Source organism: Dermacentor albipictus, chromosome 6, assembly GCF_038994185.2.
Source record: "Dermacentor albipictus isolate Rhodes 1998 colony chromosome 6, USDA_Dalb.pri_finalv2, whole genome shotgun sequence".
Taxonomy (NCBI): Eukaryota; Metazoa; Arthropoda; class Arachnida; order Ixodida; family Ixodidae; genus Dermacentor; species Dermacentor albipictus.
The window spans coordinates 29510551-29528282 of NC_091826.1; the positions used below are offsets into that span (position 1 = coordinate 29510551).

Sequence of the window (17732 nt, forward strand, 5' to 3'; positions counted from 1 at the left end):
GATGAGATGACATTGAGTATCGACTTTTAGCGTCTGAAATACGAAAAGGAACAAAGCACCGTGTGATATACGCACGAAAAAAAGTAAACAAAACATGGTTATTAAGCGCTTTATTTATTTACACCCTCTTAGTTTCTTTTATTCATCGTTACCTGCAATCAACAATAACAAGACCCATGTTTGGGCATGCTTACACCAACGTGAACTCCTCCATGTCGTCACTCCCAGAAGCAAGATGAATTTAAAAGTTCCTACAGAAAACTGAAACCAACACCGCCGATGTAAGCGCCACATAAAGCGGTAAAAACGGGCAAGGTAATGATCCGTGGGTAAGTAGGTGCGATATAAAAGCGAAGCAAAATGTTAGTATTTTATTTTATTGTATCGTGTAGAATCACGTCATCGGAATCTTTTTATTTAGTTGAGAAGTGCCGATAAGAACTCCCACCGCGCTCCATTTTCTAAAGCGCGCGGCGTTTGAGTTAAATTCGGGTGCCGAGGATTATCTCTTCTCATGCCTCATCAACTTCGTCATTTACGTTGTCGTTTTTTTTCCTTCGTGTAACAATGATTGAAGCAAACACCCTGCAGAACTTACAATTGAACTGTTCTATCGACGTTTTTCATCTGCCGGATATATCTTCACAAAACGACACCGAACGAAACGACTTCATGTATCTGGTAAAATTCTCTCGTAACATACAGAACATCACTATTTATTTACGTGGTCCTTTCTTTTTCTTTTCCTTTCTCGCACAGAAGTCAATTTCCTTGCGCAGTGATGCGGCCATACCGTCACAGCGAGTTGCAGATTATGGCGGTCTCATTTTACGGCAGTTTTATCTTTTCCCCTATATTTTTCTCTCGCTTTTGCACATACGTGCGCAACGAAACCGGACACAAATGCATCGGTCGGAAACCCCGCCCGCTAGAGTGTGAAGCCTGCAAACACGTTTTGTACTAACAGTATTTCACGTTGGTTCACTGCATTTTACAGCGAATCTGTTAGCAGGATTTCCGCAACACATTTTTATACGACGGCGAATGCCGGAGTGCGACGGCGTGGTCGAGATCAAATGCAGTTTCAACGCAACGTGTCTAAGTGCCGAACCTGCTTTGAAACGCAATGGTAAATGATTGTAAAATAAGTAGCCTCGCCTGTATCTTACGCGAATAGACAACAAATTATATGTGATTTTTAAAACCAGTAGTCCGTAATTATTTGGATTTTTGCGTCGCGTCATACTGGCTGTATGTTGGAGGTCATCCAGGAGTTTGTACAGCTACGCCGACGAAGGCTGGCGCCGTGATGTATCGCCGCAGCCAACGTGTGAGCCGTGTCACTGAGAAAAAAACCCGATGAAGCCTCGGAAAGGACGTCATATAAGTCGTAAACACGGTAGAAGATTCAGTGAACTTCAGCCTTTGAACACAGAAGAGCTTCCACAAGAAATCTAAATAGTCACAAAAGCCAGAAGTTGCAGGCGTTTTTCTTTTTTTCGGGCCGGCTAAATTGCCTCCGCAGATGTGGAAAACAGTCATAAAAAGAGTGGAGAAAAGCACTCAGAAACGTAGCAACACGGGGTCAAACACGTAAAGCAAAAAAAAAAAGACATAACAAAAAACAAACAAAAGCATATGCATACGCATTATTTGTGGCATGACTGGCTATCATTTCTCGTAAAGCGATAAACCGAATAACAACGTTAGTAAATATATATGTATGGGAAAACAAACCGTCGCCTCTAAAATAAAAGAATTATATCAATTACCTAGAGGTAGGGGAGGACTAAGCCTGCCAAACCCCCGAAGGAATCTCGCGGATACTAGCCACAAAAGGAACATCCAGCATCATTCAAGACAATTTTCAAGGACGGGATCTCGTCGCATATTGGATAAACACGTTCAGGGCGTCGCGTATTGGACACGCACTCCTTGTGCTGTTCGATATCGAAGAACACAAGGATCTACCGGCAGAACAACCATCGACATTTTACAAGAAATTATAACAAACACGAACATAATACATGAAGAATTTCCCATAATAGGCATACAGGGAACACGAGTGACGCAGATAAATAAGATCTTGTTAAATCATGCAGTGAACATTACATGACATTAACAAGAATCTTCCAATAGTATCAGATGGCACGTCGAGGCGCAATACGGTGTTATGGCGCATCCAAAAGATTAACGCAAGAAGAGAGAGAGCGAGAGAAAAAAAGAAAGCGCTGATGTCGCAAGAAGCCAGATACTTCAAATGGAAGAGACGATGGGTAGTTTTGTCTACAAAACGGCGACTTTATAAGTTCTGCATAACATCACGCAAAATGTGCCCGAATTTCCCCCCAACATAGAAACAGCTACACACACACTTTTCCAATACAGCTGAGCCCGCCCGGCTTGAAGGACGGTACAACGAACATTTAAATTCGGGCACTGAATGCTTCGCAACTTTCTTGAGTGTTTATGTTTCCTTGTAGAACCCTGGGAGTGTTAGCGCGCGCCAGCACTCACAGGCCTTGGCGGCGGACGTGGAACATTTTTTTTCTTTCTTTCATGGTATTTATTACAGTAGCAGCAACCCGATATTCACCAGTTGTGCATAGTCAGAATGGAGAGCACAATCATAGTCACTCAGAGAAAAGGCATCGTTCATACTGTGGGTAGAAATGTGGCTTCACTTTAGAAGGGTGGTAAGGATAGGCACCTCACCAAAATGGGGTACCAGTCCGGCTGGGTATCAAGTCCATCATAAACCTGCTTTAGGTGTAGTGTCATTTGGACGTGGAACATGAAAACATGACGTGGAAAAGGAACATGACGAACATGACATGAACATGACGCGGAAAATGAAAGTGGATGATAAACATGATACAAAAACATGATGTTGGCTTCTTATGATACGACATAAAATAGCAAAATCACTTACCTGATTGTATCTACCCATTTCCGTCGTCCTGCGTTGCGCTCACCGGAGGCATCAAAGAACGCTAGTTTTTTTTTTACCAGGTTAGGGGGCACGAAAGCTTTTCGTAAGCAGCACACGACAACAACGTCGAATCTAGATGATTTTATTACACAGTGGTGAATAACAATTTTTGCAAAAATAAACATAAGATACATTAACTGCGTGAACAGGAACTAGTTTTCATCTGATGGTCCTCTTAGGTTACGCAGAGTAACGTTAGCGTGGTGAAATTTCGTTTCGCAACCGAGTGTTGAGTGACTAGCGGAGACGAATGTCAAAAATTCTTCGTAACCATGGCGCCTTCGTTTTCGACAAAGTTTTATGCAGAAATCCTACGCGGAGCTCGTGTTGTTAAAAATAGAAATATGTTTAGTTTGTTCTATTATCCATACTTTATTTATAGCGAAACATCTTTTGCAGCCCGACCAACGCCTTAGCATTACCGCTTAAAGTGGCTTAAAGTGTAAGAACAATAAAAAAGAGCGCTGAAATATACATCGTTTTGTTTAGTTCTCATCAAGACCTTTTAGCGATAGGTGTCAGCACCAGTGGTTGCTGTGTTGAACGGGAATATGTCGTATATGGTATTGGAAAAAAACAAATAAGAACATTGGCATTGAAAAACTCCGAGCAGCTTCGGCTATGAAAAATTCCTGCAGATTAAACTTTCAAAAACATGTGAATTCTTCAGAGTTAGACTATCGGTAATGTTAATAAAGAGCTACGCTAGCGACACAAATGCTGTTTGCTTACGTAGTCTGTAGCTCGGGCGAATACGAAATTCACGTGAGCAAGTACAGCCAACAAATACGTGATAAACGAAAATTTGCTGGTCAGCTTTAAATCTTTTGCGACTATCGCATCTCTTCATATAAAAAAATAAGATTGAAGACAGTCGTAGTCTAAGAAACATAACGTCCGACACTTCTGTAGCTTTTCTCCTTCGAGATAATCACCATCAGATTTACACTCTTTATGACAGTTTGGAATTTAGAGGCAGCAGTCCTGGTACAAACCCTTCCCGTGACGCACCTGATTGTGAGGAAAAGGGCGAACCAGTCCTGTTCTTTAACGCCAAGAGCAGGAGTGTAGCTTTTACCTGCTCCACCCGGGTTCTAGACTATAGTGTCCTGTGATGAACCAGCTGCATCACGTGGGTATTTTAAATTTAAGCCAGGACTGTCGCCTCCTTAACGAAAGTAGCGCACTGAATGTCGATCGCGATGATGGATATATCGGAACGGAAATGCCCGAGAGGTATCGAACAAAATCCAGTTTCCTTGCAGTAGGAATCCGTACGCTGCTGTTTAAGGCTACGCAGACGTTATGTATTTCCCTTTGTATCTGGCGAACCACCTTGTAATCGTCCCCAAGGCTCACATTATACAAAAAGCCACCACAGTACAGAACTTCCGTGTGAAATAACCATGAAAATAAGGAAGCTGTCTAGATGGCTCAAAGATATATAGGCCAGTCTCTGCTAGCGTTAGAACGCTTGGCGATGCCTACCTCGAGCACCATTCATCAGACAGAGACATCGCCAGCTTCAGTTACATCACTTTCAACGCGTTGCTTGTTCAAATAAAGATGACCATCTTATGCATCTTAAGGGGCCCTGACATCGACTTTCTTGGTGTACACGTGGGCTATTTAGTGTTAATTTAAAATCAAATAAAGGTTTGCGTGGCAGAAGTTAATTTCTCTACGCAGTTGAAGGCAATAATAAAACCGACATGTGGAATAATCTGATGAGTCCACATTGTCTTTAGTAGGCGATGTCGGGACTCCTTTTACAATCTAAAAGGTGCACTTCGGTTTCAGCAAGTTTCTAGTTTCACAGTCACAGAAATGAAGATCTCGCCTCAAAAAATTGGTCGCGTATAAAAAAGTTCGCACACTTTTCGTCTACAGTTCTCTAATTCGCTTTACAAGCTGGTCGAAAGCCTAGGTTCGCGTTTCCGACGCTGTCCGACACTATAACAAACGTTTCACTTGCGTACGTTCAGACGCTGACAAATACATCACACGCACTCTCAAGTACAAGGTGGCACCGTGTATGATATGGAGTGATGCTCCTACGTCACAGATTACGTCACAGATTACGTCACATGCGCTCACTCCGCACACCTTACTCACACGCTCGCTTCTAAGCTCAACGAGCTTACAAAGGGTGTTTTTTTTTTAAAGAAACAAGATGATGAAACTTCTTTTTAACCAACGTGATCCAAATGACTAGGTGGACTTCTAGGGTAAGTGATAAAGCTCGTTAACCATTCATTAAAACTATTTGTGACTCTATCTCGAACCCTCTAACGCTCTCAGAAACATCGCTTTGGTGAGGTTTCTTGTTCGTTTATCCCGCATAATTAGGTGAATGTGTGCATGCGTAGTATTTCAATGTTCAGAGTGTGCATGTAGTTCTCGGATTCGACAAATATTTACACTCCATAACCATCATTTATAATCATCCCACATGATAACATAGTGTTCTCGTTCCGTTGAAAGCTGCGCTGGATCATATGGAAACACTGAATTAACAGGTTATGACGCTGAATAAGGCCTTTAAATAGGAGTGCCTGCTATGTGTGCACTACATCATATGTAAATATATCATTAACATGCCTGATGTTGAGTGAGCAGCTTAGGTTAACCATCACTGTTATAGGGGTTTAGGTTAAGCTGTTTATGTACTTTGTATGAGTACAACGCACAGCTGTCGCGAACGCCAGAACGACCGCAGATGTGCGGCCACTGTACATAGTGATCTTCCCGAATAACTACTACCTATTAATGAACGTCTTCGTTTAGTTAAGAATGTGGTAAATGCGTTCTGTGTCTGCATAAAAAAATACACCCGTTCATACATCACAACGCTATCGGAAACCAACGGTGAAAAGTCTATTCGCACTGGCGACCTAACTAGCGTTTCGATTCGAGTAAGCATCAATTGAACAACGGCCAATGATGTAAGACATGCATAGGGCATGAAATATGAAAAATGAGCACCTAGTTTACGGGCACTTCTTTTTTGAACCGTGGTCTTCCACGTACCGCTGCTAGCTCTTTTCAAATATCAAACGGTTTTCTCATCGCGTTGAGAAACAGAGATGAGACACGCGCGCCACCTGGAGCAAGTATGGGAAAACGTTCAAATTATTGATCGGGAAGCCCTGCTCTCCGAGATCCGTAACCCGAGGAAGATGTTGCCTTTAGTTGACGCTGCATGCCGCCACTGGCCCGGAAGCAACCTTGGTCACATTGGTCTCGAGCCAACATTCAGAATTATTATTATTCTAGCACATGTTTCGAGCTAGTACGTACGTTACACTTTAGGCAGCGAAAATAGCATTCTGTGACTAGTTTTCGCGGCACTAGAATTTAGGTATTTCTTGAAGCAAGCAATCGGCAAATTATCTCGAAAATTAAACAGATGCGAGCTTATTCATACATTCGAAGCTATCGGCAAACATAAACACGCGCACATTACTTACTGCACACCCACGCACATTTGATTATAGTTAGGTCGATGAGTAAATTTTCACATCACTTACACGAGAATCAGTGTGCTAAAATCGCAGGATATGCAAGTAGCACAAGCGATGTTGGATCACTAAAGACTAATTAATGGAGCTTCGGCGCCACGTGACGAACTCGTGATCCGACCGCTTACGTCACACGGTATGAGAGCAATGAAAATGTTCATAGTTCAGAGTTTGTTTGTAAGCTGCATTCTTAAAATACCATGGAAGAAGTAATCGCCCACGAAAACGTTTTATAGTGTGTATATTGTAAATGAAAGTAGCGAGCGTTTAAATAATGAAGTGACAATTGTCTGTTTAATTACCTGCATCTTTGTTCCATGCACGAATTACTTTTTGACGCGAGTGACCCAAACTAGTACTCAGAAGGAGATAGTGTTACAACTGTCTTATAGTATGGAAATTGTTTACAAACCGTAATGAGTTAATCCACATGAAGTTAGAGCTCGCTTACGTGTTTATAAGAAATGCCATTCGTTCAGGCTTTCGGTGATTTCCACGTATCACAATTATTCTTCGCACTAAGCAGAATCACCCAAATTTAGAAGGGAAATGACTTATTTACCTATATCAAGAATGATGTTGAAAGAGTTAAATATGTAAACAGTTGTCTTGTTATTAGCGTGCTTTGAGAGTAGAAAAAGCAAGATAAAGTGGTCCAGTAGTTAAATACTCTGATAAGGCGTGTATGCAGCTACTGACATCAAAATATAGGTTCCAAAGCACATTGTCCGAATCTTTTTTAATCTCTTAAAGGATATTATACGCGTTTCTTATACAATTACTCTTTTAGTTAGTGAAACGATTTGATTACCGTGCCGTTTAAACGGAGCCTCAAGAAGCCCCTCTAAGCACCGGATCCGACAAAGAGACATTGACAGAGGCCGACTAGTTCATGCACATGAACATGACTGCATGTTCATGTAGCGTAGTTCATGTATTTCTGTTTGTACGACGCTCATGAACCAACAGATGAAAAATACCCTCACACCTCGTAAACACGTGTGCAACAATTTCAAAGTAATGGTTACATACATGACGCACATTCACATATTGTATGAGTGTGGCACAGATGATGCAAGACTTTCGTGAATCAAACAGAGACATGCGACGGTGCGTTGTTCGTCGCATGCCAGTAGTTTAGAGTTTGATATCGCTAACGCATAATACAAAATGAAGCGTCCTTCGTTATAGCGCTTCGAGGAAATGACTTTATTATGGATTTCAAGGTATGGTGCCTTACAGATGCAGATGCTTAAACGCAATGGGGGGTTGGCCTCAGCAGGATTTAGTTGAGGTTAGTAAAGACAGCAGTTCGCTATTTTTTGTATGTGTGTGCGAACAGCTGTAAGCTGCTGCATGAAAGAATGCGGTAACTGTAATACATGTACTTTGGCGGCAAATTTCACTGTCTTCAGAGAGCTGTTAATCCACAGAAATGCGGTAGTTTTAGCTCAATACCGATAGACGCGAGCGTAATCTTTACCCAGAAAATTTACGTCTTGTAGTCTGGGGAAAAGCAATTGAAGACCGATTGAAGATTTTGACTTGAAAAGGCAGAAAAAGAAAAAAAAATCATTCTAAGTGAGGTTGGCAGATTATTCGCTTAAAACCTAATCATCGTTTACTCTGTTCCAATATACGACTGTCACGTAGGAAATTGCCAACCGAAGTCCGCCAGCTGCTCCTCGATTTGTATCGCTCACGTCAAAATGGGACGAGCTGACGTCATAGCCACGTGACCTCCCTCTCTGCCGCTCCCCGCAAATCAGTCCGTGCCGGTACCACATGAAAAGTACCACAATCCAAAGGCGCAGCTCACATTTTCCCTCTTTGTTATTTTGTCGCTTACAAAAAAAAGCTCTGTCCTCGCTACGAATTGTGAATCTGTTATTAAAGAAGCCTAATCAGGACTTCATATTTTCCTTTGTTGACCCTTTAAAACTGCTGTAGATCACATATAGGCTCTAAATGTATTTTGATGGTGTTCAATTTTTATTCTAAAATGTATGTCAATGAGCAATGCTGTCATGTTCTCGTAGTTTCAAATCGCAAATAGCAGTGGTGCCGTATGTCGCTGGCGGAGAACAGCTTGCTGAGAGCTGCGGAGAAAAATGAGGTGGTTGGAGATTTTAATCTCCTACGGAAGGTACTGTATTACACGTTGGTTACCACGCTCTCATCCATTTAGTTGTCTTTCGCCACAGACTGGCGATTATTTTATTTTGTACAAATAATGAAATTAATGCCATATATCGGGATATGACAACACCTATCCACTCCTATAAAAAAAATTTCGTATGCCACATTTGCCATATTTCCGCTAATCTCATATAGCCACCCGAGAACGCGTATAAATCACAGGCTATGATGTTCGATTGTTAGATGTGTGGCATTTTTCAGGTGACATTTATCAATAGGTATCGCCGCCTTTTTTTGTGTATGGGTACGTCCTTTGATTGGGTAGAAACTGACAGTTAAGGCCAAAAAATATCATGCCGAATCTCATCAGCGACAAAGCGCTCAAGGTGTTTCGACAGTCTTGCATCAACGTCCCGAAACATGGGTGAGATATGTGTTACAAGTGATTTCCGCAGATATCACGCACAGGACTTTCTGAAGACACAAAGATGGCATCGCGAATTAGTACGCGACGTGGAAAGATCATAGGCTGCCCTGCGTCGTCGCGCTAAGCGGCCGGTCCTGGATGTTCTCGCAGTTCCCTTCGTCCATTTCGTCGTTCTCGGTTCGAATCTCCATCTTGTGGACGACGAGCCGCATTAAGGAAAGCTGCTGTTCCATAGCCCTCGACATCTCTTTCATCCTGCAATCAATCAATCAATCAATCAATCAATCAATCAATCAATCAATCAATCAATCAATCAATCAATCAATCAATCAATCAATCAATCAATCAATCAATCAATCAATCAATCAATCAATCAATCAATCAATCAATCAATCAATCAATCAATCAATCAATCAATCAATCAATCAATCAATCAATCAATCAATCAATCAATCAATCAATCAATCAATCAATCAATCAATCAATCAATCAATCAATCAATCAATCAATCAATCAATCAATCAATCAATCAATCAATCAATCAATCAATCAATCAATCAATCAATCAATCAATCAATCAATCAATCAATCTTTTTTAAACTATACGGTCAAATCAACTGGCACAGGCGAACAGCGGAAAACATCGCCTGTTAATGAAAAATAAATAGATAGGCAGATAGTAAACGATGAATTTTATCTATTGGCCTCATCAAAAGAATGTGTGCGATCTGCGCCATTCGGGCAACGAAGCCCTAAGGTATAGCGCAAGCAGCCGATGATAACGATAATGTAATATACATCACCTAGCCTCTATACATCAACACCAACTTATCGCTCAGCCTTGCTCTCGAAAACATTCATAAAAGAAGTAGTTCTACCAGGTAAACATGCACAGATCATTTTATCGCAGCTGCGGAAACGACCACGTGCTTTCTAGATAAAAAAAAAACGAAATTCCACTGTACACAATGCTGGAGGCAATGTCTACAGGCAATGATGGAGCTTTAATAGGCTCGACAAAAGGGACCATCAAAAATTTATGCATTGCAAGTTGTAAAGCGCCGTCGAAGAAGCGCTGTGAAGCAAGAATATTATGGCAATAGCAATTATATCGGTGTTCCCCTCCCCCATTGCTCCCGACTGCTTCATTCACCTCCCCCTTTTGAATAAACTACAGAAACAAGCCATTCGTATTATTAAATTCGCTCCTCGGTTTTCACCCTCTTATACCAATTTTTGTTGATGTTAATAATTTACCTTTGTCTAGCCTGTGTTTTTGTAAAAATGGCACAATATTCTTTAAAACTTATGTCAATGTCCTCCCTTTTGGCGTATTCCTAATTCTACTCGCTTCGCAACACACCGTAACTTGCTTTTGTCTAGTATCTGCACTAATTACGGTAGATTCACTTTGCTTATTTTCTCCAGTACCATTTTGGAATGTGTACACACACATATGAAACCCGTAGCTTCCTTGAATATGTTTAAGAAAAACCTGCAGCAATTTTTGTTTTCAAACTATAAGTAATGCGATCTACCATGCAGTGAATGTTATTGATCTACTTATATATGTATTTTTCTTTTGTAATATATATGCTCTACTTCGTTTGCCTGGCTTTCTTACATTGTCGTTGGACTCATTTTAGTTGCATAGAAGGTACCGCCAACGGTGCTTGGGACCTCCTTCTGTATATGCACAACTAGGTACCATTACTGCTTCCGTGAAATTAGGAAACAATGCTGTTCCGCTTACGCTTGGACGTCGCATTCACCAATTCATATACGTGTTTGATTGGCATAGCTGATAGCGCCAACTGCAATGCGTGCGGTGTCGAGAAGACTATAGAACATCTACTGTGTTTCTGCTGCCCATCTTTTGAAAATGAAAGATGCGACCTCTGCACAGCTCTAAATCGGTTAGATAGAAAACCGTTTCCCTTGAACAAGATCTTGCGATTATGGCCGCGCATATCGCAGCTATCAAAGACCGCAAAAGCGCTGCTGCGATTTATGAAAGCTACCGGATTGTGTGTACAGCCTGCGACCCAGAGTGAGTGGCCGCCGGCGACATAGAGAAAAAAAACTGTTACCACGTCGGCGATATCCACAGCGGACTTTCTCTTCTGTTCTTAATCTTTCGCTCCAATTTTCCCTTCCCCCAGTGTCGGTAGCCAACGGGGCTCAGTCCTGGTTAACCTCCGTGCCTTTCAGTTATAATTTTCTCTCTCTCTCTGCACGATTTCAAATATATGCAATAAACTTGAAATGAAAAAAAAAAGCAAACCGTCGTCACCCAATCGCACAATCGAGGAGTATTATCCTGAGACCAGTGGCGATCGACGAATGCAGCGCGCGTCCTGCACATCCCATGGTCTCGATGCCACTGCCTGCAGTGGCCCTAATGACTCGGCAGAGAGAACCTGAGGACTAAATTGTCAAGAGTCGTCTCCTGTCATCGAGGCCGAAGCCCCGAGTACGCCAACTCAAGCATCGCAGGCTTGCGCATTGAACCCAGGTCCGACAATGCCGACACGCTCAGTCAAGCCACCTCAGCGCCTTGCGTATAACGCGAATTTTCTACAAATAGCGTGAGCTATTGTTCTTCTCAATTCTATTTTTTTTACCCGAGGACGGATGTATCGGGCACGTGCTCCTCGTATGCAAATGATATGCACTGAGCATGCGCAGTGCACCTCTACCGAGCATACAAACATAACGCATGCATCAAACATTCACTCTTCTTGTCCTGGACGGTCGGTTATCGTGTTAGCCATTTCTTAGGCCGCGATATATCGACAAGAATGCCCACAGGCGGCATCCCTGCCCTCCGCTTTCTCCGATGCCGGAGCCAAGTCTACATCTATAGACTATATAGTAGTCGAGAGTTCAACGAAAGTTCGTCTAGTCGGCTAACGTGATGATGAAGAAATTGCAGTCACTGACCAAAGTGAAAATACCACAGAGACGTTTCCGGAATGGGATCAAGGAACCCGTGCGGGTCCTACGTCTCTGCGTTATTTTCACCTTGACTTGGTCAGTAAACCGCAGTTTCTTCATCTTCTATAGACTATACAAACATAAATGTTCATGAGGGCGATCTAGGATGAGTACCTTTGTTTTTGCCTTTTAAGCTCGACACACAGCTCCTGAAACGCGTTGTCCGGAACTCCGCCGCCAGCGGCAAAGGCTTTGCTTCGTTTGCTGTTCTCTCTAGGGCTAGCAAACCAGCGCTGTATCGTCTGCCACTGAAAGGGGGAAAAAAGGAGGAGGCACAGGTGTACATAAGAAGTCTGGGCCTACATTCAGAAAAAGAAAAAAAAAAGAAAACGTCCTTAAGATAAAATTGTTCGCGCGAACAGCTGCGAGTGAATCAGACTGTCCAACATATTATTAGCAAAGACGGCCGGCCCCTATTGCAAGCAGTCCTTAAGGACAGAAAACGTCGCGAATCCAACCACTAGGCCCGTATTAACAAAACGCCTTACGTTAGGAACTGTTCGTACGAGAAAATGCCAGTCATTGCGGATGCCGGACGTATATCATTAGTAAAGCCGGATGGCCAGCGGCAAAACGTACTTACGAAGCAAAAAAAATTATGAAGAAATACGGCCGCTGATTTTTATTTAACGCTTATGTGAGGCTAATGTCGTTGATCAAAACCATTCTGCAACAAAGAAAAATAATTATGCAACAGAAGAAACGGCAATTTGTGGTTTTTAACGTCCCCAAGGCGACACTTTGGCTACGTGAGACGCCGCTACGAAGCATTTTGGATCAATTTTTTTCCAACAGGAGTTATTTGAAGTGCACCCAAATTTGACTGCACGAACATTGAGCTTTTCGCCACCATTAAAACGCGGCCGTTTCATACGGCAATCAAGCCAGAGACCTCGCGGTCAGTAATAGAGCTTCATAACCGCTGCGTCACGACGCCAGATGACTTGGTGTTTACAGTGACACAAACAAAGGCATGTCTTACTGTTGTAAACAAAAGCGTTCATCATATTTGGCCCACCGTGGCTACCTGTTTCATCAGGCGTGAGAGATTGGCTTTCTGCAATTTCAAGGAGCAAAGTGTTGATGAAATAAACAAAAAATGGTGAACCCCTGAAAGCGATAATGTGACGCCTTGCACTGCGATTATGAAGCGAAAATAAGAGCTACAATCCACAGATGTAGCTCTAGGCGACAACATAGATTTGCGCTCGGAGCTTTTACTCGGGTTCCTTAGTTGAGCGAGTATGCACGTCAGAAGAAACAGCCCTAGCGTTGGCACTTGCTGTTTATAGAGGGCTGTCATCTCCTCGAGATGCGAGATATACCTGGTCTGTGAAATAACACTGCCTGCGCACCGCGCTCAACGAAGGTACATTTGTCCTTCCCGAGAGACACATTGCTGAGTGTTGTGGTGTGTTTTGCGTATGTTGTGCTTGTGTCGTGCACTGTGCATATAATCTCTTTTTCTATCGTACCAATCTGCCGTAGCGTGATACGCATGTCACCAAGTACCCCTCTCCAGGATTCATAAAAAGTCCCCTCCCTTTCTCTTTCCCCCTCTTTCTATTTGTTCACCACAAAGCCGAAGCGGCGCCTTCAACTCTAATAACGGACGCAGTTATCGGCGCGAGGAAAGCGCCTTGCCTATCACTTACGACGTAAGACGAAGAGCCCTTTTGGTTGGGATACACGTAGACTTCGGTCTTGTCTACCATGGTCAGGATGCGTCGAGGCAGCTTTCGCTCGAGGTCGGTGTGCAGCTCCACCTGCCGGGAAAGTTGAGCACGATTTCACTCTTTTCAATGCTTCAAGGTTGCTCAGTTCTCGGAGGCCAAAGAGTTCGAGTCCCGATTCCTATCGAACAGAGATTTAGCCACAGCGGCTGGCGAATGAGAGATAGCTCGTAAGACAACGAAAATGGGGAAACGGGGAGAGGGGGAACGAGTTTTCTGGAGTTGACCAAGGATAGCCTAGGATTCAGAGCGGGACGGCGTCTAAAAGGAAAAGAAGGGGAAGCAGGCCGGAGGATATATCTGCTGAAAGTATCCGGGTCTCACTGGTAGCTGCAAGAAATCAATTGCACTGTGGTCCTCTCCTCGCTTAACAGTAATGGCACATGCAACGGGTGGCTTTCGAACACTATAGAGCACCCTTGTGGTGCGGTGTACATTGGGCTTGCCGAATTCGAGCGCTCGAAATGCATTCGACCCGTGCGTTTAGAGCGCCACGCTCCAGCCCGGAGTGCTCGGAGGAGCTTTTGCGTTCGATCTGGGAGCGTGACAGAGAGAGAGAGAGAAAGCAAGGACAGGAAAGGTAGGGAGGTCAACCAGAAGAGTATCCGGTTTGCTACCCTACACTGGGGGTGGGGGAAAGGGGAATAGAAAGAAGAAGAAAGGGAGAGAGTAAGCACAGAGTACGTGTGGGAGGGACACTATGCACAGGGACACTATAAACGGTCTCTTAAACCGGTGTACCTCAAGTATTGCAGTAATGCACGATTTGCTTTTCGTGCCAGTGATGGGTGTGGCCATGGTCCGAGTATCTTTGACTCGGTGAAAGGTCGTAAGTCTAGTCGGTGTAAAGTTTCCTGCAGAGAGAGGCGTTGTACATCGTAGTGGGGGCAAGTACACAATAGGTGCTCGATGGTCTCTTCGCACCCACAGTAATCGCACATCGGGCTCTCGGCCATTCCCAAACGAAAGGAATATGAGTTAGTGAATGCTACTCCCAGCCACAAGCGGCACAGCAAGGTTGCTTCACCGCGGGAAAGGCTAGATGGCACTTGTAGCTGTAGCATGGGGTCCAGTTTATATAATCGGCAGTTGAAGGCACCTGAACTCCAGAGTTCTTGCGACTTTTTGCGTGCATGTAGGCGAAGTTCCCTGGCAGCGTCAGACCTCGCCAAAGGTATGGAACGCGTCTGGGTATCTTCGTGGGCAGACCGGGCAGCCTTGTCTGCTAGGTTGTTGCCGACAATGCCACAGTGAGCAGGAATCCATTGAAATGTAATGGTGTGCCCTCTTTCCAGAGCATGGTGGTGTACTTCCCTGATGTCAGATATCATCTGCTCGTATACTCTGTGACGTAATGCAGACTTGATGTTGTGAAGGGCTGCCTTGGAGTCACAAAATACGACCCATTTCTCTGTGGGCTCTTCGGTGACGTACATCATAGCGGCATGGAGAGCTGCAAGCTCTGCTGATGTCGATGTAGTCATGTGCGACAATTTGAATTGAACTGTAACCTTCTTGGCTGGAACGACGAATGCGGCAGTTGAGCTGGCACGTGAGGTCGAACCATCGGTATATATATGTATGCGGTCATGATACGTCTGGTGTAGTAATAGGAGCGTAAGTTGCTTCAGAGCCGGCGATGGATGATTGGACTTTTTTGTAATTCCAGGAATATCAAAATTCACTTGAGGCTGTCGTAGGCACCACAGGGGAGATGAAGGCTTTGCCGCCGGTGTAAAAGATGACGGTATGCACTCTTGATGAGCGCTAATCACTCGTGAAAAGGTTGCTTGAGGTCTTTCGGCTGGTAGGGAGGTCAAATGATGGTCCGGGATTCTTGACAGATGGCGAATGTGCGCTCTGAGAGAGTCGACAACTACGTGTGTCTGGATCATATGGTCCCCAGCGATGGCAATTGTTGCTGCTGTTGACGTGCACCGAGGCAGCCCTAAACACGTGCGTAGGGCTTGACCTTGTATGCTCTCCAAGGCGCGAAAGTTCGTCTTGCATGCATTTGACAACACTGGTAGACTGTAACGTAGGAGTCCGAGAAACAGTACCCTGTAGAGCTGCATCATAGAACGGACTGGTGTACCCCAGTTTTTGCCGCAGAGAAACTTAAAGACCTGAGCAATGGCAACCAATTTCTTCTTTAGATAGACGCAGTGAGGGCTCCACGAGAGGTTGCGGTCAATGATTACACCCAGAAAGCGATGTGTCTTAGAATAGGATACCGCTTGACCATTAATTGAAACAGGATATGATGACATTTGTTTGCGCGTAAAGCCAACCAATGCGCACTTTTCAGTAGACAGGCTGAGGCCTTGTTCTCGTAGATAAGATGCCGTCATGGTTGCCGCCCGCTGGAGCCTGGCTCGTACCTGAGGTCGTGTCACCGCAGAAGCCCAGATGCAAATGTCGTCGGCGTATATTGAGACGTGAACTGACCGCGGTAGGTACTCCGCTAGTCCTACCAAGACGAGGTTGAACAGAATGGGGCTCAACACTCCACCCTGCGGCACACCATGCCTGATGTAATGTTCCGAAGTTGGGCCGTCTTCAGTTTGTAAGAAAAAACACCTCTCAGTTAAATAGTCCCGAATCCATTGATACATCCGGCCACCAACTCCAACAGCCTCAAGCGAGTTCAGGATGGCCTCATGGGCGACGTTGTCGTATGCTCCTTTAATATCTAGAAAAAGTGCCACTGATAGGCGCTTGAGGCTTTTTTGATTTTGGACCCAGGTTACGAGGTCAATGACGTTGTCGATGGACGAGCGACCTCGACGAAAGCCCGTCATGGCGTCCGGATAGATGCTGAATCGCTCTAGGTACCATTCCAAGCGAGCAAGAATCATTCTTTCCATCAGTTTACCGACGCAGCTCGAAAGCGCTATCGGACGGTATGATGAGAGCTCAAGCGGAGACTTTCCAGGTTTCAGTATGGGGATCAAGCGGCTCGATTTCCATTGTCTAGGAACGGCGCCATTCTGCCAAGACTCATTGTAGTAGCTGAGCAGCTCATCACGTGCGTCATGTCCAAGGTGGCATAGGGCATCATACGTGATGCCATCAGGTCCTGGTGACGACGAACGTCTGCAGGTCGCCAACGCAGCATCGAGCTCTTCGAGTGAAAAGAGCACGTTCATTTCTGGTACACGTGCTTCAGGGATGTCATTCAATGCTGCGTCAGTAATGGTGGCCGTGGACCCAGCAATCCGTGCACAGAACTCTTCAGCCACTTGAAGTTCCGAGCGGAGTTGGTATAGGGCCAGAGCAGCAAAGGGCTTCCTTTGATGCGGAGATGAGCGAAGTCCCCTAACAGTTCTCCATACGTGCGAGAGCGATTTTCTGGGATCAAGCGACTGACAGAAAGTTTTCCATCGCTTGTCATCCAGTTTATCTATACGACGTTGTACTTTCTTCTGTATGCGTCGTGAAGCCCTCAGATCCAAGACGGACTTCGTGCGCCGATACCTCCTCTCCGCCCGTCGGCGTTCCGCACGAAGCCTCTCCAGTTCCATATCTGAGTCTGTGCGCCTTGCTGACCTTGTGAGCGAGCAGATGGATGTTTTCAATGTCTCTGCGATGGCATCTTCGATGGTGTGTGAAAGGCCTTCTCGACATGCGTCATCCATCACCTTCTTAAACTTTGTCCAATCAACTGTACGCAAGACAGTAGAGGAGCGTTGCTCAACTCTTCTAATCTTTATGTAGGTTGGAATATGGTCACTTCCATGTGTTTCAATGTCCGTGAACCAGTCGACGCTCGAGGCAAAGCGCCGTGACACCAAAGTTAAGTCCAAGCAGCTACTATAGGTGGTGCCTCGCAAAAACGTAGGGCTGCCGTCATTCACACAGCACAAATCATGGTCGGCAGCAAAGGAGGCGAGACTCCTGCCTCTGGAATCAATTTTAGTGCT

General features: G+C 44.5%; 2 protein-coding genes across 3 annotated transcripts in view; one reads left to right on the forward strand and one right to left on the reverse strand.

Moving 5' to 3' along the window:
• Positions 1-17732, forward strand: part of LOC135905109 (GILT-like protein 1) — a 213445-nt gene that overhangs the window by 20412 nt on the left and 175301 nt on the right. The gene's annotated exons all lie outside the window — the stretch shown is intronic.
• TrpA1 (Transient receptor potential cation channel A1) overlaps positions 3059-17732 on the reverse strand; it is a 143620-nt gene continuing 128946 nt past the window's right edge. For both annotated transcript variants that reach the window (XM_065436093.1, XM_065436092.1), the window contains 3 exons: positions 13732-13842; positions 12191-12324; positions 3059-9334 (listed from right to left, as the gene is read on the reverse strand). In XM_065436093.1, coding sequence (XP_065292165.1) covers positions 9175-9334; positions 12191-12324; positions 13732-13842 — 405 coding nt within the window. In that variant the 3' untranslated portion in view covers positions 3059-9174. The remainder of the gene's footprint in view (positions 9335-12190; positions 12325-13731; positions 13843-17732) is intronic.